At 42.8% G+C, this 23,318-nt stretch overlaps 1 protein-coding gene across 5 annotated transcripts in view; it reads right to left on the bottom strand.

The window, feature by feature from the left end:
• Positions 1–2,666: 2,666 nt before the first annotated feature.
• The window catches only part of klhl29 (kelch-like family member 29), a 262,520-nt gene continuing 241,868 nt past the window's right edge, over positions 2,667–23,318 (bottom strand). For all 5 annotated transcript variants that reach the window (XM_086190650.1, XM_086190648.1, XM_086190649.1 and 2 more), the window contains 3 exons: positions 18,451–18,644; positions 9,640–9,784; positions 2,667–3,914 (listed from right to left, as the gene is read on the bottom strand). In XM_086190650.1, the coding sequence (XP_086046776.1) occupies positions 3,731–3,914; positions 9,640–9,784; positions 18,451–18,644 (523 nt within the window). In that variant the 3' untranslated portion in view covers positions 2,667–3,730. The remainder of the gene's footprint in view (positions 3,915–9,639; positions 9,785–18,450; positions 18,645–23,318) is intronic.

Genomic DNA, 23,318 nt, shown 5'->3' with positions numbered 1-23,318 from the left:
GGGGGGGCTGTTCTGTTTTGTTTTGTTTCCCCTTCGTATGCGAAACTGATGATGTGAGTCACATGACTTCTGGTGCCAAGTGTGATCCCGCTTCCTCCACGGTGCTGAGCTCGGATGTTCGGGTGCCTGTTCACCAGAAATTCTCCTTCAGCTATGAAGATGCTGTGTACGACGGTCATCCATGTTATGTTGTGTATTTGATGATGTTTTATATGATTATTGTTACTATGTTCTGTGTGTGTGTGTGTGTGTGTGCGCGCGCGTTGGTTTTTTTTCTAAGATGCTTTGCTTGAGTTGATAATGGACTCGATTACTGAACAAGGCCATTCTAGGCAGTGCAGCCGTCACGAAGGTGTTGAAAGCATTAACGTGTGTGTTCTTTTCCTCCTGTGTGTTCTGACGAAATGGATTTTCTGTTTTTTTGTTTGTTCGTTTTTGGTTTTTTTTATCGGACGAGAGAAGCTGGATTCTCATCTGTGGCCAACGAGTTTGTCTGACTGCAGTAAATTGAAATATTTACTGACTTGATTCTTTTTCTGAGGTTTTTAACGACTTTTTATTTTCCTGACTTAAGGGAAAAAGGAAAAAAAAAAAAAAGAAAGAAAGAAAGAAAGAAGAAAAAAAAAAAAAGCCCGGTCGAGCCTGGAGAAGGCGTCCCTCTTCCTCTCAAAGTGTCCGACCCTCAAACCTCCGGGTGCAACTCTGACCCCGCCCCCCCAGCTCACCTCTGCCTTCTCTCTGGGTGATAAAAGCTAAGACCATATGCAAACTGGCAACGACAGGTTGGACTACTGCAGAGAGACGAACCAAAGCTACCTCAGCTTAATTTATTTTGATGCGAAACCTGTTTACTAGGTACAAAAGCAGTATTTTTTTTCCCTCCTCTCGCCCCCCCCCCCTCGCAAATACTGTCGCAACACCTTCAGTACCAACTAAGATCATCTGCAGTAATCCAAGAGGTGTTTGTACCTCGGAGTATGATCTACGTTTGCATTTGAGCCAGATGACGATTGCATCCACTTGTGTTTTTTTAAGGAGTTGTCATGGATTGTGTTGCGTTTCTGCCTCGGCGTCAGGTTTTCTTTCCGACTGTACCTCGACTCAGACGAGAAGTTCCTCCATCTGCTCCTCTTCTTACGTCATCACTCCTCACTGGGAAGCGCTAGAGAGCATTTTTCTGCCACGTTCAATGCCTTTTTTTTTCTTTTTCTTTTTTTTTTTGCAGTTTTTCATCTCATGATTCTGATTATTTATTATTATTATTATTATTAAACATGTTATACACCTAATATTCAGTGAAATTGTGTTTTTGTACTTTTTTGGAGAAAAAAAATTAACAAAATTGGGAAGCGTCACGCGCCCTGTTTTTAACATTTGTGTTGATTTTATGTAGCATTTGTGTAGCAGGTTTATTTGGCGTGTAAAAGATTGGGGGGGGGCGGGGTCAAAAGGGTTTACAGGTCTCTCAGGTTCAACAACATGCCCTTTCCACTCGTCTATTTATTTCAATGTTCTGGTGTTTTCTTTGTATACGTGGTTATAGACTGTGGCATACTGGAAATGACAGGAAAACAAAACAGGACCAGACTAAAATTTTAATTTTCACTTTGCCTACATTTTCTGCCAAAAGACTTATTTTTTATAAATTTAGAAACATGTTTGGAAATAAAATTATGGGTAGTTAAATGTCATACATTTTCCTTTCTTATTATAAATTGTAGCCATTTTGGACTAACAACCAATTTTTGTCTGGTAGTTGAGACGACTTTAGTCCAGTTATGCAGAAGGAAAGGCTTTTGTTCAATCCTACATGTTCTTCCCTAATTTTTCCACGGTTAATTTTAGTCTTTTCATAGCTTTGTCAGTTCTGTTCATTTTGAGGTTTAATGTATTTAACACACCCGTTCGCAATTGTTACTTTAGTGTAAGTTATATTTGAAATGGAACATTTACTGTATTTCGCAAATAAACTGCTGTGATATACTTGAATAAAAGGTGCAAAACTGTAAATCTGAAGTCTTGTTTTTCTTCGTTAATGTCATATTTGAAATTCGTCAAAGGAACAAGCCACCTTTTCTGTGGAAATACGCTTATTTTACCGTCCTCCTCAGACCCACACAAGAACACGGACGCCCCTCTCACCTGTGTGCTCTAAGCTAGCTGCTCGCTGGTGTAGCGCAATGACTGGAAAGTGTTGGCATTCCTCTGTCAAAAGGAATATCCAGAAGTAATCCTCTCTTGTCAAGTCTGACATGAGTAGCTGAAGCATTCGTTCTCCGAGTTGTGAAGGATTTTTTTTTTTATTATTAGCTGAAGATTCTTAAGCAAATCACTCCGCCTGGTCAGGGAAGTAGTTCCGGCTATGCACCTGATTTTAAAACTAACCTGCTATGTTAAATTATTACTTCTTGGTGAATGTGAATACTTCAATGCGGGATCAGCCTGTCCTGGAAAAGTATGGATTTGATGACCTTTGACAGAGGTATGCTAAAACTTCCCAACCACTACCATTCATTGTGCTAAGCTAACGAGCGCTCTGGCTCTTAGCTCCTGAACGGAGAGAGAAGGGTATCGATCTTCTTGTCTCGCTCTGGAACAATGGATTGCAAACGTAAAAACCATCTTCAATGTAACCTTTTGAAAATTGTAGGAAAGCTGAAATAAATCACAACAGTATCGTCATGGTCTGGTATATGTATTAGGCTTCAATAATAACAATTGTTAATTTTCCTTTTGGATACAGATTTACAGACATACCATTTGGATCCAACCTATCTGGGTTTTTTTTTTCTAAAAACATTTATACAGAATTGCCTTCAGGTTTTTAAAATATACATATTTTCCTTCCTGTATTTACAGAATGCAACTTGTGGGTTGCAATGAAACACATTTGTATACAACAACAAAAAAGAAGAGGTGGGCAGATGAAGGAAAACAGAAAAAATAAACTTATAACAGTCACAGGTGATTATTGTGCTTCTTTTTTTTTCCTTTCCTGGAGTCTGTTCAGCTGAAAGAATAAAAGTCCCAGAGAACGACAGGATGAGTCGGGGTGGGGGGCGGGGTGTGTGTGTGTGTGTGTGTGTGTGAGAAAGGACAAGTCACTCCAGAAGGCTGGAGTAGCACATGAGTAAAGAAAATAAACGTCTCAACTCTACCTGACCCAGATTTAAAACATCTAGACTTTGGAATTTTGCTTGAGGGAGGAACCTCATCACATCCACACGGGTTAACACCTGCGCTTCTCCTCCCGTCCTTTAGAGGTCGCTAGTAAAAAAAAAACAAAAAAAAAAACAGTCCATACACACGCAAAAAAACAAAAATTCACTACAAAATAAGTGTACAAATCTGGACCTGCGATGGCTTTGAGTGTGTTGAAGTATTAGCTGAGTAAGGAGGGATTCTGAGAACTGAAAGGAAAACCACGTGGTTGAAAAGAAAGGAGTTTTACTAAGCGAGTCCCTGTGCCTGTTGGATGAACTACCACCATGACACATACAGTACTGGAGCTGAAGCGTCGTCACCTGACATGGCTGAGTAGTTGGGCATGAGTACATTCTGCACAGGGGTTTTAGAGGTGGGGGTGGGGGAGGGGTGGATGCTGGCGTCAAGTCCAGAGGTTGCTGACTGACTGGCCGTCCCGAAGCTGCCGTCACACATCGTCCCACAACCGGAGCTCCGCTGGTGTTTGCGTGGACGCGGTGGCGTCTGTGTGCCGCCGCCGCTGCCATCAGCCACTCTGGATGTACTTCTTAATAACCACGCAGCCATGTCTGAAGAGCGGGCAGGGAAGGGACTGTAGCAGCGTCCAGGTGTTGGTGCAGGGGTCAAAGGTCTCCATGTTGCCCAAGGCCGGACCCTCACTGCTCACAATGCCCCCTGTGGCGTAGATCTTCCCATCCAGGATGACAGCGCTGCAAATACACACAGAAGTACTTCAATACCACTACGAGATCCTCGAAACCTGAGTTTGTACAGTTTGTTCATATGAATAAATATATATAAATATACATGCCCATACATCCATGTATATATATACACATGTAAACATGAAAACATACATACAAACATATGTACACATATTCATATAAACATAGATACATATACACAAACACCTACATCTATACATACGTATACCGATACATACATACATACATACATGTACAGACATACATATATACATACATACATACATACACCCTTCCATACATCATACATATACCCATTCATACATATACACGTACATATATACATACATACATATACCCTTCCATACATCATACATATACCCATTCATACATATACACATACATATATACATACATGTAGACATACAGATATTCATACACATACACCCTGCCAATATCTCCACTGAGGGACGAATAAAGGTTTATCTTATCTCTTATCTTACCTACACATACATACATATAAACATACATATATACATACATATGTATACCCATACATAAATACTTACATGTACAAATACACACATACATACACACATGTACACATATACACATACATACATACATGTACACATATACACATACATACATACATACATACATGTACACATATACACATACATACATACATGTACACATATACACATACATACATATGTATACCCATACATAAATACTTACATGTACAAATACACACATACATACATACATACATGTACACATATACACGTACATAAATGTGCACATATGCATATACCCATAGCAACATCCATACATACACCCAAATATATCCAACCATTGTGTTCCGCTTATTCCTATTAAGGGTGGGGGCTGGAGCCTATCCCAGCGTCTACGGGGGAGAGGCGGGGTTCACCCTGGACAGGTCACCAGTCCATCACAGGGCCAACACATAGAGACAGACAACCATTCACACTCACAGTCACACCTACAGTCAATTTAGAGTATCAATCAGCCTCGTCCCCTCTTGATGTCTTTGGACGGTGGAAAGAAGCCGGAGTACCAGAGAGAACCCACACAGGAACAGGGAGAACATGGAGACTCCACAGAGAGACCAAGACCTTCTTGCTGTGAGGCAAGGCTGTGTGGTGCTAACCACTGCACCACCGTGCAGCCCACCCAAATATATATCCTTACCTAAGTACATACATGCATACACATATCAATACATATCCATATATACAGACAAACACATATATTTACACAAGTATTTGTATGTGTCTATGTACGCATGTATATATGTATGTCTGTGTATGAATGTATGTAAGCTTGTACGTATATGTGTTCATATATATATATGTGTTCATATATATATATATATATATATATATATATATATATATATATATATGTCTGTGTGCATTTATGTACGTGTACATACATACATATTCCAAAACATTCATATGTGCACACATACAGTCATACATATGGACATACACATGCATACATATACATACACATATACGTACATATCCACATGCATTCATTTACCCATACAGACACATACATACATACAAACATGCATGCACACATAAACACATACATACATGCATGTAGACATACAAACATTCATACAATTATACACGTACACATGCACTAACATACATACATACATACATACATACATACACCATGTACATATATGTACATATAGATATATATACACAGACAGACACATATTTATGTGTTTGTATGTATATATGTACATATGTATGTATGTGTATATGTATGTCTTGTTGTATGAATGTATGTGTATAAATATATGTGTGTATATATTGGTATGTATGTATGTATGTGTTCATGTATATATGTATGTACGCATTTATGTATGTGTACATACATATAACTCATACATTCCTATGTGCACACATACATACATACAAGCACATGTGTAAATATACACATACAAACATACATACATACATCTTTATCCCTGTGCATACATACATACACACATAAAGGCATACATATATGCATACATAAATATAAACCCATACATGCTTGCATGCACACATGTACACATATATACATGAACACATAAATACATACATTTATACAGGTACACATATTTATATATAAACATACATGCACATACCCATAGATACACACATACATACATACATACACAGATACATACATATATACACATACATACATACACATATATGCATACACAGATACATATATACACACATACGTACATGCATACATATATGTACACATGCCTGCATACATATATACATACATACTGTATATACATGCATGTATACACATACACACATACATACATACATATATACATACATGTATACACATACATATATAAGTACATGTATACACATACATACATATATACATATATAAGTACATGTATACACATACATACATATATACATATATAAGTACATGTATACACATACATATCTACGTACATGTATTTACATACATACATATCTCCACATATACACATACATATATATACACAAACATACATACATGCATACACATGCATGCACACATACATATATCCACATATACATACATATATCCACATATACACATACATACATACATACATATATACACATACATACATACATACATATATACATATATACACATACATACATACATATATACATACTCAAACATACATACACATACATGTATACATACATTGGGGAACACATTATCTCTCATGGCATTAAAAATCATTATTATTTTTTTCTCTCTCTGGCTCCTCCAGGCCTCCTAACAAGACACCCTTAAACCTCCAACTAAAGAGTTGGAACAAACACCACATTTGGGTAAATTGTGGTGTATTTACAACTGGTGAGAGTGTGTGGTAATGCTGGACATGTACAAAACCGGGTGGGTACGTAAGAATGTTACTTTCATTCGGTGAGTATCGAACACGTCAATCTGATGCTGAGCCGCAGATCCCAGAGGGAACACAGACCACCTCTCTGGGCTGAACTCCTGCTGATTGTTAGTTGTGATCAGACAACAAAGCTTGACGATATCTGCAAACATGCTGATGGCTGCGTCTGGGATTACGTGACATCCCTCACACATGCTCTCAACATGCACACCAAGTCTATGGCGCAAGGTGGGGGGCACATTAGATTCCCTCTTGAGGGCGAGTGGAAAAAAAAATCTAATGAAAAAGCAAATATCTCCACAAATGTGCTTATTTGATATGAAAACCAGAAACAGGAGTTTGTGTGCAGAGAGGATTAAAACTTGGGCTGTAAGCTGATTAGGGTTTTGTACTCCTATTGGGGTTTGGAACGATCTGCATTTACATAAGGTGCACGCACGCACGCACACACACACACACACACACTCATACACACACACACACGCACACACACAGGGAACAACATGCCATCCTACTACACAAACACTGTTGGGACTGAAAAAGATTATTACATAAAGCCTAAATCTACTCAGAGAAAAAGCACAGTTGACCAAAAGTGGAGAGCGTGCCGGGGTGAAGCCTGAAGCTGCTGCTCCTGATAACCAAGGGGGAGGCAGTGGCCCGGGGAGGGCCCTCAACGCTCTCCTGCACTGTGACCTCCTTGACTTCATCCCTTGACTGCAGATACGAGCCTTTTTGGCAGCCATGTTTGTATGCTGATTCTCCTCCTCTGGTCTGGTGGCTAAATGTAGCAGAACAGCTGCCTGGCACGTGCGCGCGTGCGTGTGTGTGTGTGTGTGTGTGTGTGTGTGTGTGTGTGTGTGTGTGTGTGTGTGTGTGTGTGTGTGTGTGTGTGTGTGTGAGTGAGTGAGTGCGTTGCTGATCCTGCTGCAGCTTATCAATAACTCTGACAACTTGATTTATGTTCTACTTTCTGCACATTAGATCAATGTCTGGAATTGCTTCCCAAATGTACTTTGCTTGTGTTTTTCAGCTCGGGCAGAGAAACCAACACCAGGACCCTGGAACCGGGTCCGGTCAGCTGCAGCGCCGGCTCATGTGATCCTCCTCTGCTTGACTGTCATTTATCTCACTTTATCACAAATTAGCATCACAAACCTGCAGCTTCTCAGACTTACCTAACTGTTCTAATCCTGCGCTTCTCTCTTGTCAGACGGTCGGGTGAATTAAATTAAATGAAAGTTTCAGACTTAAAATGTTTGGGGTTGGATTTTTGTTGTTGTTGTTGTTTTTTTTTACATTCTACCATCTCTGACAGCAGAGTTCATACACCCATGAACAACTTGGAAATGTTTTCAGTCAATAAATGAAGCCCAAATTTTGTTTTGTTTTCTGAAAAATCATGAAAATCTTCAACAATATTATGAGTATTTGGTTAAAACCGAGGAAAATCTCCTCGGATGGATTTGAATGTTGATAAATACTTTCAGTTTTAATGAAGGGGAAGGTGAAATCCTAAAGCTTTTAATGTGGTTATTACATGGTTGTTGTTTTTTTTATTCTGAAAGAATAACATGACAGACACATGATATTACACAACAGAATAGCGTGTGTTAATACATGTGAGGAGGAGATTTTTATTTCTACATTAATTATTTTATTTCACATGAATTTTGCCGCTTATTTTTTTAGGTTTACACAGACGAGGCCATGAAAATGTGGAAACTTACAGGTAAATAATGTGAACAGACGGAGTTTGTCGTGTGTGTGAGGCGTGCACGTGTGTGTAATGATGAGGTCGGTTCTTAAACTCACTGAAACGCCAAGATTTTACTGTTGTTGTTTTTTTTTAACTTTTTACTTCACCGGTATCAGAAGGTATTTTAGAGATCAAAAAAACATTTTGATTTGGTGTTTTGGGAGGATTTTGAGAGTTCAACCTCAACTCTTGCGCACAAAACTATGACATTTGGAGTATTAAATGCAATAAATGAGCAACTTAATGCTTTTCTTTGCTCCCACAGTCATCACAGCGCTAAAAGATGTACTGCAGTATTTCTGGGTGTTATTCTGGGCTCCTGCCAGTAAAAAAAAATACATGTATTCAACTAAAATCATGTGGTTGTGTATCAACAGTGGTGTGTGTGTGTGTGTGTGTGTGTGTGTGTGTGTGTGTGTGTGTGTGTGCGTGCAGTACAAGTAAAAGTACAAGTGTGAGTAAACGCTACCTTTGTGTGCTCAGAAGGTTGAATACATCTAAAAGACTGAATTTATGATTCCGGCTGGTGGCAGAAAATTGACGAGGGAGCTAATCAGCCTCTTTAAAAACAGAACGGAAGCCTGACATCAGTGTAATAACATGGTGGCTGAGAGGGTTAATGAGAGGAAGCTGCGGCGGCGTCCACCTGAACTGAAGCGTCTCGTCTCATGACAGCCAGACAGCGGCGTTCCTGATCAAGCGCATTTAAAAATCAAGGCCGCGGATTTGAAAGAGTTTTTCCTCTACCGAGGGAGCAAACTGCATCGTGATGGAGACGTCGTCGGCCAAAAGCCGGCTCTGTTCCTCTTCTAATTAAGTGGCCTGAACACACTCCCCCGCTTGCAACCGTTTACCTGAGTTGGACTGACGGGTTAGTCTTAGTAAAGAAGTCGGACATATTCCTGCAGGCATTCACACAAGCGTTTGAATGTTCACACTCAGTTTTTTTTTTTTTTTTTTAATCTTTAAAATGCCACACTGGGGATTGAGCTGCTCCATTAATAATCTCCTACCTGCAGAACTGCCTGGAGTGATTCATGTTGGGACCGGCCTTGATGTTGCCTTTGTCTGGATCATAGATAGTGGTGGCTCGAGCGTAGGCTCCTCCCAGGATGAATATGAATCCATTTAGACTCACTGCAGGGGCGTATTTGTTATCTAAATATATGAGAGGCAGAGGGAGAGAGGGAGAGAGGGAGAGAGAGGGAGAGAGAGAGAGATTTGTTAAAGAAGGCACAAAGCTGTTCTTCAGATGTCATTCTCACACGCAGGACACATTTCCATTCAGTATAATGGCGTCAATTTGTCGTTGGTGTTCTTCCTCCCTTTGGTCTCCGGGCCGCATGCAAAAAAAAAAAAAAAATCATCATCTTCAGTCTCCTGATCACTTTACAGATGTGCCATTCTCAAGATTGCTTTGGAGGAAGACAAACAAACAGAAACAAACAACAAATGAGCGCCAAAAAAAAAACAGTGAAAAAAGTGGAGTTCATAAATGCAGCTTTAGTTTGTCAGTGGGGGGGGGGGGGGGGGGGCTGAGAGGACTGCGACTTCCTCCAGGAGCCGATCAATGGAGGCATCAGCACCATCTGATCAGGAGTTTCACTTCCCAAACATCCGGAACACGACGCAGAACCTCGCCAAGATCTTAGGACTCATCTTTCTTATCAACAAACGCCATCCTCACGTTTTTAGATATCGACCATCGCATCCACACAAAGTTCAACGCGTCACATGGTTCCTGTTAATTCAGTGGATGAAAAGTGAGCTAAAATGCTCATCCGCAACAAGGTTTCAAGTTGTATCAGCACAAACCAGACCAAAACTAAAATGAAGAATAATCTGATGACTAAAACTAACATGCATGTCAGTCAAAATCACGTGTCCTGAAAACCTGTAGAGTCAAAGACCATCGACAACAGTCGTGGTTTTGTTTGACAAAGACTGAATGGCCCAGATTCTTGATTTAAGGAACTGGAAACATCATGTGCCCGTCACAGCGACCCTTGACCTTTGACCACCAACATTTTTTCAGTTCATCTGTGAGTGGACATTCGAGCCAAATACGAAGAAATTTCCTTGAGTTTCAGGGACCAAAATTCCCAGTGGATGTTAGAGCCAAATTTGAAAAGAATAGGATGGATGGATGGATGGATGGATGGATGGATGGATGGATGGATGGATGGATGGATGGATGGATATCTCATTAATGTAACAGCATAAAAATAACAGCACAAGAAGGAATCCTGCTGCATCGTCAGCACAAGTCCTCAGGATCTACAGTGGGATCCAGATTGCTTCCAAAAGTTCATCACTCCTTCCTTGTAATATGATCCACCCTTCCTCCGCACTCCATCTAAACACTCCCGTTAGCCTTGGAGCTAACCCGCTAACAAACAAATCCGGTCCCTCCTTGGTGGAGGTCAGACGGGGCTGCTGAATACCGACTAATGCAATTGAACGCAGCAGTGGAGCGCACGAGGAAAACAGAGGCATTGAAGGAGCTGTAGAATTATAGATGATGAGGAACGAAACGGAATTGTGGTTTGTGCAGAGTGATGCCACTGGAAGCCTGCAGCTCAGGAACGTCGGCCCCACTGTGTGGGAAGAGGAAGTGTGTCTCCGACTCAGAGCAATTTTTCCACAGCAGAATGCAGCCGGCCAATTTACAAGCAGCATGAATAATGCACGGAGGCTCGGCCGCCACCAGACGCCGCACTCGCTGTTTTCTGCCATAATGGACGGACATTTCCTCATTGGGGACGAGCAACAGGGGTGGAAGTCTGACGCCTTTGTAATGAAATCTTTGCATGGGTGTATAGTGAACCGCCACCCTCACCCAACCCCCCTCCGTCGCTGAGAGGAGTCTGACATGTTTAATTAACAGGTCACCTATGGGGAGAAGAGGTGCTTCTCACATTGACACTCTGAATGAGTCACGCCGCATGACATCTTCAGCAGCTACACTTTGCCTCATCATGCTGGAAAAAGTCTTCAAAGACATCTTTATGTCTTTGTTCTAATCAGTTTCACGCCCCGTGTGACCCCTCCGCCGTCATTTACACACAATCTGAACCTCCACTGCAACCATCAGCCTCAATTTGGGCCCTGAAGGTGCGAGTCGCCACTGATTGGTCATCCTCACACTCCGCCTGACATGTTTATTTTCCTCTATTACCTTCTTCGTCTCATTGTTATGCCGCTGCCAGTCTTCCCGAGCATGATGTTTTGTGCTGGGTCCCATAACCACAGAGTAGTCATTTCTCTCTGCTCGGCACCTGAGGCAGAATAATAACAGGGTGCTCTCAAAGGAAAAACCTTCCTCTTCTCTCCTCACTCTCATCATTGCTTCCCACGTCTCTCGTGGACACACGGTTGGGTAGCAGTTTGGAGTGCTCGCAGAAGTACCAGGCGGGTTAATCTCATTCTCATTGGCATGCCTCAAAGGACTGTTGTTGGGATTCAACAGCTCTCCACTGATTTTCATCCCCTGGCTCCTCGCTGGCCACAGAAGTGCAGCTTCAATCAGCTAAAGATGGAGCTCGATTGGGTCATTTGATGGGGCTACTGTTGTTATCCCGGTGTACAAGCACCTCAGATGAATTTTTTTTTTTTTTTTAAGGGGAAGTACGTGTCTCTTCCAGAACGGCTGCAATCAGACTTTCTTCTGGTTGCGCCTCATAACAAATGTATTAGCAACCCACATCCCTGACTGATGAGAGACTTAAATTCAAAGACTATTTAAGCAAAGACGCCATCAAGTTGGTGTCCTCATTGCTATCCTGCTACGACATCACTTAAACGAACCGTGTTATACGGAGTTTGACTGTGCTGGCTAATAGCTAACTGTTAGCATATGAAATTCATGGTTTGTTACTTCACCGGATATTACCTCAAACAACATATGCATCTATGCTTAGCCGGCACCCACAGGAAGCTCAGGAACATCACTTTATCAACAACTCAATCATAACATGCTAACAGTTAGCTGTTACCTAGAGCTGGCAGGACGATCGGGCTCAGACAACAGCTTGACCAACATCGTGGACAGCTGTGCAGGACAAACTACTGTATATAAGATTACGTTTGACCGCACAAGCTAATGGATAACTGTTAACATATCGTGTTTAAATTGGAGATAACGCAGTTCAGGTGGCTAAAACGTAACTCAAACATCATATGCTAACTGTTAGCTGTTAGCTGCAGTCCACAGGACAATCAAGCACTGGCTTAAACTCAATCTAAGTGGAATCTAAGATGGAGGATCCACTTGCACATGTGCAAGGCAGATCAGTTAGCGATGCTAATCTGGCAGCATCCTTGACTTGTGTGCGGTTTAGCGTCTGGGTTGAGTACTGCAGTGGGACCTGAGGAACACGTGCAAAACACCTCGTCAGATCAGATCAGGACCAGTGAGACTAAAGTGTTTACATGGATTTTAAAAGTCAAAAGTCCAGTTTTAGTGGTTGCTAACACAACAAACCAACTCCGTCTACCACCACGTATACTCCTGGAGTGAAATACACCACAGTCTGTGGCGGCTGAAAACTTCTGGATTGTGGGATGGAGTGATGTCTATCCTTGAAGTCTCACAATGGATTTTTGTCTGGTTTCACAGCTCAGAGGGCGTAAAGCTCTGCCAAGAATGACCACATTCTACATAAAAAATGAATGCGGGGAAGGGAGCGAGGGGGGAAATAAGACAGCAAAACAAGGTTTTAACACGGCAGCGCTGATAGAAGTACAGCTGTGCCTGCGGGGCAACATAGGCTGATGCAGCCTCTCACAACCTGATAAAATAGCTTAGTCAGAGTCTGGGACACCTCCGGCTGAAGTCAGAGACAACACACACACACACACACACACACACACACACACACACACACACACACACACACTACCATGACGAAATTTGTGGCTGCTGTCTAAACAAACAGCTTGTTGTTCCCTCACATCATCAGCTATCTGATTCCTGTATCAGACATCTGATAAACCAGAACGCTACAATACACACACACACACACACACACACAAATATATCACAACTCACTCAAACCACTACTGTGTACTGTACAGATAAAGATAAGACCGCTCTCCGATAAAAGCTTGCAGTCGTCATCACAGCATTGCAGTGCGGTCAGTCACAGGCGGGGGTAGTGTGTGTGTGTGTGTGTGTGTGTGTGTGTGTGTGTGTGTGTGTGTGTGTGTGTGTGTGTGTGTGTGCGAGTGTGTGTGAGTGGGGTGTGTGTGGCATAAACAAATAATAAACACATCTGAAGATTGAGGTGCCGGGGATCCTCTCTGGCGCCCTGCGTCCTACCGCAGAACACGAGGAACAAGTGGAAATGGGACGAAGACGCCTCAGTTCTTGCTGCCAGAAGCTGAGATAATATACAACAAAGGTAATCGGAGCAGAGAAAACTTCTTTTCACACAATGTCCTTTTATGTAGTGAGGATAATAAGAGCAGCCTTTGAAATGATGGGTCAAAGGAGTGTAGGGAGTGAAAGAGGATGATGTACTTTAATTTTGTATGATGGAGAAGGGAGGGGATGGAGGAGAGGCGGTGTGTCCAATTAGGTAACTATAGAAACACTCCATGTTCGCCACCTCTCCTGCATTGTTGCTCTCGCTTCCTCTTTCTCCACAATGTCGCTCTAAATTACCATGCGATCGCTGCGTCATTTGAGTAAGTTATTGTCCCTCGCGGTTAATTTCCCAATCGAACAGCCCGGGAGCGCTGCCTCTGCTCTCAGGGCCCTGGGGCCCACGAGTCGATGGAGACCCGTTTGTCTGTCAGCGGGGATGAAAACTCCAGGAAGACAGTTTCAGTTAAGTGTTTATCTATATGGATGTCCCTGTGACAGAATATGACTTCTGTTGTGTGTGCGTGTGTGTGTGTGTGTGTGAAAGTAAGATGGGATTCTAAAGACACCTACTGAAGCAGGAACCACCACAGAGGGACTGTTGTTGTTTTAGATACTTTCTGTCTTTCTTTGGACGGATTTTTATCACTTTGATAACATCACAAAGGTGTTGAAGGAAGCTGAGACCAAAATGAAGGCTGGTGGTGTGTTCATGTGCAACTGCGACGTCGGAAAGTTCCAATTTCTAAGGTGAGAGAACACACTGAGCGAGGGGAACGCCCCACCAGCGTCCCTGTCTCACGGCTAACATCTGACTTTCGAATGCAACGGCAGACTCTGATATTTATTGGCTACGTTTGGCATCGGTGGCGATGTGAACCCTGAGTGAAGGCGTGTCAATTTCCTTAAAATGGACAGTCGTGGCTCAAGTATCATTCTGTCAAAACTGGAGCAAAAAGAGGCAAATGCTGTCACTGTCCTCCATGCTGCTTTTACTACAGCGACTAAGGACTGTATCAAAGTCTGTACCCGTCACACAGTATCACTTTTGGTAAAAAAAAAAAATTTAAATGGCTGCTGAAAGTTGAGCAATATTCACCTCGGGTGATAAGTAATTACTACAATAAAGTGATGAAATATTCTTGTAGGACATACTGGAGATGAGCATCATCATGGATTCCCAAGACCAAAAACCAGTGGGATTTTCACCTCAGATTTTTGAATGACTGCAGAATGTCTGCAAGGTGGACGGACGTTCATGTTTGGTCCATCAAAATAATTTTTACAAATGAAAAGGGTTTTTTTTGTGTTTGTTTTTGGCACATAAATGCAGTTGTTAGAGGTGCAAAGCTAACGACACCACAGACGCATGACTTCAACATCACCCCATTTAACGCGCCCCTCCTGTTTTTACCTTTAAATTCCACGTGTCTTGTCTATTATCTTTGATGCTCTATTTTTTGCACCAAGCTTTTCCCAACTGTGCAACTCGTATCAAAAGAAAGGATTTACTTTACTGCACCGAATTAGTTTCATCCAGGTATAACTAATAAATCGGTGAGTGCATGTTGTAGTGCTGAAAGGAAGAATGCTTTAAAGACCTCTGTGGATCCAGAGAAATGTCATTTTTCAGTGCTCTGAGCACCATAAACACAATTCCCCTGATGGTATCGCCGTAGAAACAGAAATCTCAGACAGGTATCTCCAAACAATTGGCGTTGGATGAAACGACCTTTTAGCAGGGGCAACAAGACTTCATAAATAGTTTATAGCATGTGAGGGGCTTCCTTTATGTGTCGTGCACAGCAGGTATCCAAGACAAAGGAAGATGCAAACAAAGTTATAGAGACAACGTGAATCTCAATAGACTTGGAGGGCCTATTTTTGGCACCAGTGATTTTATTTTTCACTCTGCAAGAGATAGGAAGTCAGTCTTGATAAGTGTTTGTGAAACCCATTTGCAGTCCACTCGGGAGATCGTCCATGCAGAGGGAAAACACACACACACAAACACACACACACAAACACACACACACACACGCACACATGCATACGCACAAAAAAAACAAAAAAAAACGCGTCCGTATTTGTGTCAGTCGATAAGACAGTGCTGAGAGACTGCGAGGGACGGGATGGCGGGTAAGGGGGGTGAGAAAAAGTGACGGAGAGAGGGAAAGAAAGAGAGAGAGAGAGAGAGAGAGAGATGAGGAGGAAGATTAGAGAGGCAGCGGGTTGATGGAGAAACACTCCCCACTGGCTCACTAAAATCATCGCCGGCCCAATTTCACAGGAAGCACTAAACCCGTCCATTATCTCCTGGCTCGTTGGCTGTCAGATGCCGGCTCATCTACAAGCTGACAGATGACAGTCTGCCTGTCACACACACACACACAAACGGTAACCTCCTGGCTTGTTACATAATTCATGCGCTGTGTACCTGCACCCCAGGGAGTGGGGATGGGGGGAGGGTGTACGGTTGATATGAGGTAAGTAGATCTCATGTGTGTGGAGATCTTTAATACGGTTCAGCCCTCAACCCGCGTTATATAATCGCCATTTCACTCACAGTCTCTCTCTCTCTCTCTCTCTCTGAAAAGGCTCTAATAACAGAGTTTCTGGGCAACGGCGCTGAGTGAAGTGCCTCTGCGCTTTAATAACACAACCTTTCTTTTTTTTTTTTGTCGGGACACATTTAAATGTAAAAACATTTTGTGACCTTTGGTGCTCTGACTGCTGCCGGCAGCAACAACACGCAAGTTTTTCCTCCCTGTAAATGCAACAGTTGGACAGTCCATTGTGTTCCAGCGTCTTGAACAGGGTAATCAAGACTTTATTAGTGTGGAAAAGCAATCAAATCGAAGCTGGGATTTTATCCCAGTCGGGCGCCAGCGATACCCCGTGGGTCAGAGGCATCACGTATTCTTGTGAACTCCGGGACATCTTGAGGGAATTTCTTTAAATTTGGCAAAAAGGTCCCCTGGGACGCAAGGATGAGCTGACAATATTTCGGTGGTCAAAGGTGAAGGTCAGTGTAAGCTGACCTGAATGCGATATCTCAGAAATGTCCTCAAATACTGCACACAAATCCACTGTTTCTTGTTATTTCTGTTGCAAAAAATAAACCTGAAGGGGTCTGGATCATGGATAGGCTTTGTGTTGTAGGCTGATATGGCAAAATATTGCGATTGAATTATTCTGAAAAATTTGGTGATTACAAAAGTACTTGTGATTCTATTGAAAATTTTTGACTCTGCCCAAATGGGCGTTTGCAAGCCCTTTCAGAGGAATTCTGGTATTTTTCACCTCTATTTTTCCAAGTGTTTGTGATGACATGATTGAAAGGGACTAAAATTATTTGAATTGTTCCAATATTGTGCGAGAGTCATGCTGTATATGTATTCATATCTTCTGAGCGCTCTTGGACAGCTCACGCCTCCCGCGGCTCGGAGAAAACGCCGGCAAAATACACATTAAAATGCGCTGCGCTGTCGTGACAACAGGGGAGGCAATTTTGTGGCGGTAACAACAAAAATCCTCAAAAACCAGAGGAAAAACATCCAGGTGAAACCGCACATCTGGGGCTGTTTTAGGTGAAAGGGGTGGGGCATGCAGTAGTAATGACACCACATTAGGAGTGGATGTTTTGTCCATAACCCCATCTCTAAACGAAGTGTGTGTGTGTTTGTGTGTGTGTGTGTCTTTTTAGATGACACGTTGCTTTTCTCCGTGCGCTGAATTCTGCCGTTAGCTAATTTGTGAGACTCAAGTTTGGAGAACAGAATTTGTAGGCAGCAGCGTCTCCATAGCAACACAATGCTACACTGGTATTTGTATATTGTGACATATTGTACTTTTCCTTCAGCGGGAACACAGCTGTCCAAGTGTGTGTTTTCCTGCTGCCTTGGACTCCTAGCGGTAGTGTTTCCTGTGGTGTCGAGTCCTTCACAAGTCCCTGGTGGCTCCAACTGGAACGCAGCTGCAGGTTTATGCGGTGAATAACTGCAGGGTTCAGCTGACAGTGTGTCAGCTGCAATGGTCAGAGCCACCCATCACTTCAGCTGTGTTCCTCTTATTGTAATGATGGGAAATAATAGCGAAATGGCGAGAACAACGACCATCGAAAAAGGTCAAAATCAGTATTTTCTTAAATCCCAGCTGTAGCTTTTTACCGCAATAAAGCCTCAGAAAATATATACGATTTTATCTTTATGTGGGGAAAAACAACAGTCATCAGCTTTGTAATAATATTCAGCCTTCAATCAAGAGTTGTTCCATGATACTGGGCATTTAGTAAAACAACACTGTTGCCAGGCAGCCAGCAGACAATAACGGAGGCCCACAACAAGAAAAATGTTGATCAAAGCAGAGAGGAACCTGTTTTTTCACCTGCGTCTTTTAGCAGGATGATGTAACACAATAAGGTCGACTGGCCCTCTGTGGGTGTAGCCACCTGTCTTACCTATCATGGGCGATTCGATGAAACTCCAAGTGTTGCTCTGCGGTACGTAAGACTGCAGCACGCCTGCCGAGCGTCCGGCTTCGTTCACGCCCCCAAACACGTACACCTTCCCTCCGCAGACTGTAGCTGCCGCTGAGTGGACCGGCTTGGGCAGCGGAGACACCGTTTCCCACTGGTTGGTGATGGTGTCGTACCTGGACGGAGGGAAAAAGAGGCATAAATGAAGATAAACAAGTCATGAACACACTCGCGCTCCACAAAGCTACGAGGGGGAGTCTCTCATTTACGTCCAATGATTCCTAAACCGTCCTGACACTCCTCTGTCATTTACCACCACGTACACACGCACACACACACACACACACACACACACACACACACACACACACACTCGTAGAAGCGCCCTCTGATTTCAAAGTTCCCATTGCTCTGACTTCACTGTGAAATGCTCGATTTGGCTGCAGGGCTGACAGATATAATTAGCAGAATGCCTACACCACCAGGGAAGATGAAAAAGACCAACCATTACGTACAATGACAGCAATTAAAGCAATTACACAAAGCAACATATGTTGGGAGCTACAAGCCATTAGTCTCTAGAGTTGGGCTGTGTGTCAGCGCTGAGCTTTGGACCTTTCTCACTGAGCGCTCTTTGGCAGAGACTTCAACGTGGAATCCTAAACCTCAGCCGACCCGCACTGGCACAAACAGACACAAGCAGATGAAAGGGCCTGACACAATAGGCTGCATAAGAACAAGACAGTGACTCATGGGATTTGGCTCTTGTCAGCCATCGAGTGTGCGTCTATATGTATATTTCTTACATTTGCATATGTGTTTAGACGTGTGTGTGTGTGTGTGTTTTGCCCTGTGGCTCCATTAGCGCAGTGTGTTAGCAGTGTAATCCCATGTCCACGGGCTGCTGATCAAAGCAGGCGCGCCGACAGCCTTCCAGCTGGAGTAGGCCTCATTAAAGAGGCGCAAACGGATCCAGGATTTCTGATTAAAACACACAGCCGTTTAGACGAAAGCAAACCTTCTTAATCAAGGTTGTCTCTTTGTTATGAAAGAAAAACACCTTTACATGAAAATCTGTATCCGCCGTCCCCCAGCATAACAAACCCAACACTTCAAACACTTGAGGGAGGCTTTACTGAGCACACACACACACACACACACACACACACACACACACACACACACACACAAACAAAATCCCAAATGAAAAGCTGACTTATGTAACGTGTGAATTTTCCACAGAGGTCAGTGACATCCATTTGGTGCGTTGCCAAATTCGAGATGGCACACTGGTGTCGACTGCTTCTCCTCTCATCGTTCCAAAACGTACAGGTATTATTTTTTTCTCAGTCCCCGAACGCTTCCTGTGGCGCGGCTGAATTTATATCGTACCTGGAAGCACCGGTTGCGTGAAGTTCCCTCGTGAAAAGGCCGTTAGATAAAGTGCGAGGGGAGACAGGTGCCTGTGGGAATATTCTCTTCGGGGGTCTGATAATGTCCCTGGCAACAGCTGCTGAGAGCTTAAATCGACCGGCAGTCTGAGAAAACGGTGACACGGGAGACACTTTTGAGAAAGGTGGACGCTAAATACCAGAAGTGCCAATTAGTGTTGATTAAGCCTGGACACACACACTTAGACACAGAAACAGAGACACACACACACACACACACACACCGACATCAGGTTGAGTAAGTGAGCCCTGCTGAGAAAGAAGGACTAACACATGCCTCATTCTCCGGCAGATGTAATTAGCCTGTGGATCACATTGGTGGAGGTTCATAAATTTACGGGTCAAACGCTGCTGAGTGATGCTGATTGCGGAGAGACGAAAGGCAGACAGGACGATTGCAAACAGCTGGTCACGATGAGAGAATATCAAAGCAACACACCAAGAAAATTTGACTCCGCATGTCTATACACCATCTTGACATCTCGCTACATCTCGTTTCACCGCGGGAGACGTGGCTCTCCTGCTGGACGAGCGGCACTTCGCTCAAATCAGTCGATCATAAATAGTTAAATATCTTCACTTTTCATCAACTTTATCCATTAGCAACCAAATAAAAAGTGATATTAAACCTGCAGGGATTAAAACACCAGAGTCCTGTTCCAGGCATTGATTAAAACTTGTGTCTTTCTATCCAGTTTTTTTTTCTCCAAGAAAGTGATTAACTCTGGCCTTTAATTGCCTTTGATGGAAGCAGCATCTTTCCCCTGACTGTCTCACTTCATGTGAATATCACATAAACTTGTTTTGATGCAAATCACATCATCATTGTCAAATAACGCTGACCAGCATACGAATGTTGGTGAACCTCGAAGTGACGCGGGCGCGTTAAAAAAAAAAAAACCTCTGTTTCACTGCAGCGGAACCTGAACCGTGACTCAGTTCTGTCTCCTGATTCCTCAGTTGTCTTTTGCTCATCTTGAAACAGCAGCAGCGTGGATTTCCATCAGGTGGTAGAGACCAAAAGTGGGATAAAAGTAAGATTGTATAGGGGAAATCTACCCCCCCCCCACACACACACACATATATATATATATATATATATATATATAAAACCAGACACCTTTTCTTTTTGCAGGTGAAGGACCAGAAATGTTCATCCAGTCTAAAGCGTCGGCGTTTCTATCAAGAGGAACACTTGTAGCTCAGAGAGTCTCAGAGGTCACGACTTTGATAGAATTCCTGACATGTGTGACTCATCTTGGATGTTTAAATGTGAACCGTGACATTAGAGTGACGCTAAAGAGATTCTCAGAGTGGGCATGCGTGCGTGTGTGCGTGCGCGCGCGCGTGCATGCGGTGCCATTAAATCCCCGAGGCGAGAGACAGATGAACAAAAATACCGTGTTCCTGTTAAAAAACAAAGACCACATCTCTCCGTCTCTCTCCTCGGAGGCTCTCCGTCACGCAGAGAAGGCAGAGAGAGCATTTTCATTGTCATGAAGACACTGTAAGAGTTTATCCATCAACATGTTGTGCTGCGTTGATAGCTATTTTTTAAAAAGTGTTTATACACAAAGACTGATCACGGCATGAAGCCATGTAATCGGCTGTAGCTCCTGACAGGGCTCGTTTCATCACGCTGGGACAATCATCTTGAAAATGCGGCTGTCTGGTTACAATGGAGCAAACAATGTAGGATTGTGTTCTTTTTTGGGGTTGAGGGAGAGAAACGAAGGCTGGAGAGGGAGGGCAAATGAAAGAAATGCCAGACGTTCAACTAGATTTTTCTCTGAATATGTAATCTGCATAAAAACCATGTTACTGCTCACAGCGTGCACTGAAACTGACATAATCAGAATTATAATTCAATGTCAGCCAGGCGTAGGTACTCTACTGACCCATCTGGACAAGAGCCATGAGGTCTGCTGGAATTGGACAGTTGCCGTGGAAATGTACAAGTCACATCTGCCATGTTTGTTTATGTTTCCAGCAGATGTAGCCGCTATCTCCCCACCTGCTCTGCATAGTGCACATGTCAGATTTGACCCAAACACAATATTTTGGTCTGTAACCCATTGGTAAAAGAGCAGCAGGCCTTAGATAGGGGAGCAGTTTGAGAGTGAGTGTGTGTGACATGAATAGTTTATCACATGCAGACCACTGGTAAGCAGCGCTGGAGCCTTTTAGATCTCCTGACACGGATGCAGAGATCCTGATTTCATCCTGATTTCGTGATCTCGTTTAAGGCACTTACGGGATTAGCTCCTGACTGCACTCTAATCAGAAACACCGAAGCCAGACTAGGACTTTTCTAGCAAAGGTCTTGGTGAATAAAGAGCTTTGTAGGGCTGAAACGATTCTTCGAGAACCTGGAGTAACTAGATTACTAAACAGAATCCATGTAGATTATTTGCATTGGAGCTTAGTTTAATCCATACGACTTTGTACTTAGCGGTTCTACAAAGAAAGGACACAAGCCAAAGAAAATGTAACAAAATCCTATGAAATATATGAAGCCATAAAAGGCAATAAAAAGAGGTGTTTCCTGTATTTCCAGTCCAGCACTGATACCTGCCACTGATTCGGAGTTCCTACGTCTCGTTACATGGAAGCTACTGGAAAAAGAAAATGCAGAATTTTGCAGCACATGAAAACAGTGGCAGTACATGGCAGTCGAGTACCCAGAGTTTGTACTGATTTGGAGTCCTTAGGTCGCATGACATGGACGCGATAGAAAGAAGAAAATACTCAAGTTTGCAATTAGAGAGTGATTTTACAAGCAATCTGTTTTGTAGGCAATTTAAACAGTAAAAACCTTGACTTTTCTTTTTTTTTTTTTTGAAGGAACCAACTAGTTCATTTTAAGAGACCTCTCTTTTTCCTTTGTGCCTTTGATTTTGAACACGGTGAAAGCGTTTATTATTCGATGAACGGACTAACTAATTGGTACTTGATTGTGAGAACTACCAGCGGTTGCAGCCCTGGAGCGTGAAGAGAATTTGCGAGAACAGCTGTGAAAACCACCACAAATAATGACCTTAAACAGAAGCAAGCAGAGACGCATCCCTCTGAACCAGGGAGAACCTAGTCCACATGCATCTACAAACACAGTCTGAATAAAAGACAAATTGCTGAGGAAGGGTCCTCAGTTCAGGCGAGGCCCACTGAAATGGTGTCTTCAAATTGATGATGATGATGATGATCATGATGATGATGATGATGGGGGAGGAGAGCAGAAGTATGATCTAATGAACAAACCAAAAAAAAAAAAAGATGGAACACAAAATCTGTGATGGTTTTCTTTCATGGCGTCTCTGACAAGATAAGCTTTTCTGTCCCCAAAAATCCTTTTCTGTCCTTAAAAAAAAAAAAGAAATACAAAACTGGAACACGAGTCTG

The sequence above is a fragment of the Aulostomus chinensis genome, chromosome 20, assembly GCF_037954235.1.
Source record: "Aulostomus chinensis isolate RoL2024-O1b breed Wild chromosome 20, RoL_Achi_v1.0, whole genome shotgun sequence".
NCBI lineage: Eukaryota > Metazoa > Chordata > Actinopteri > Syngnathiformes > Aulostomidae > Aulostomus > Aulostomus chinensis.
The sequence above is the reverse complement of the archived record's forward strand: the minus strand, read 5'-3'. Positions and strand labels throughout refer to the sequence as shown.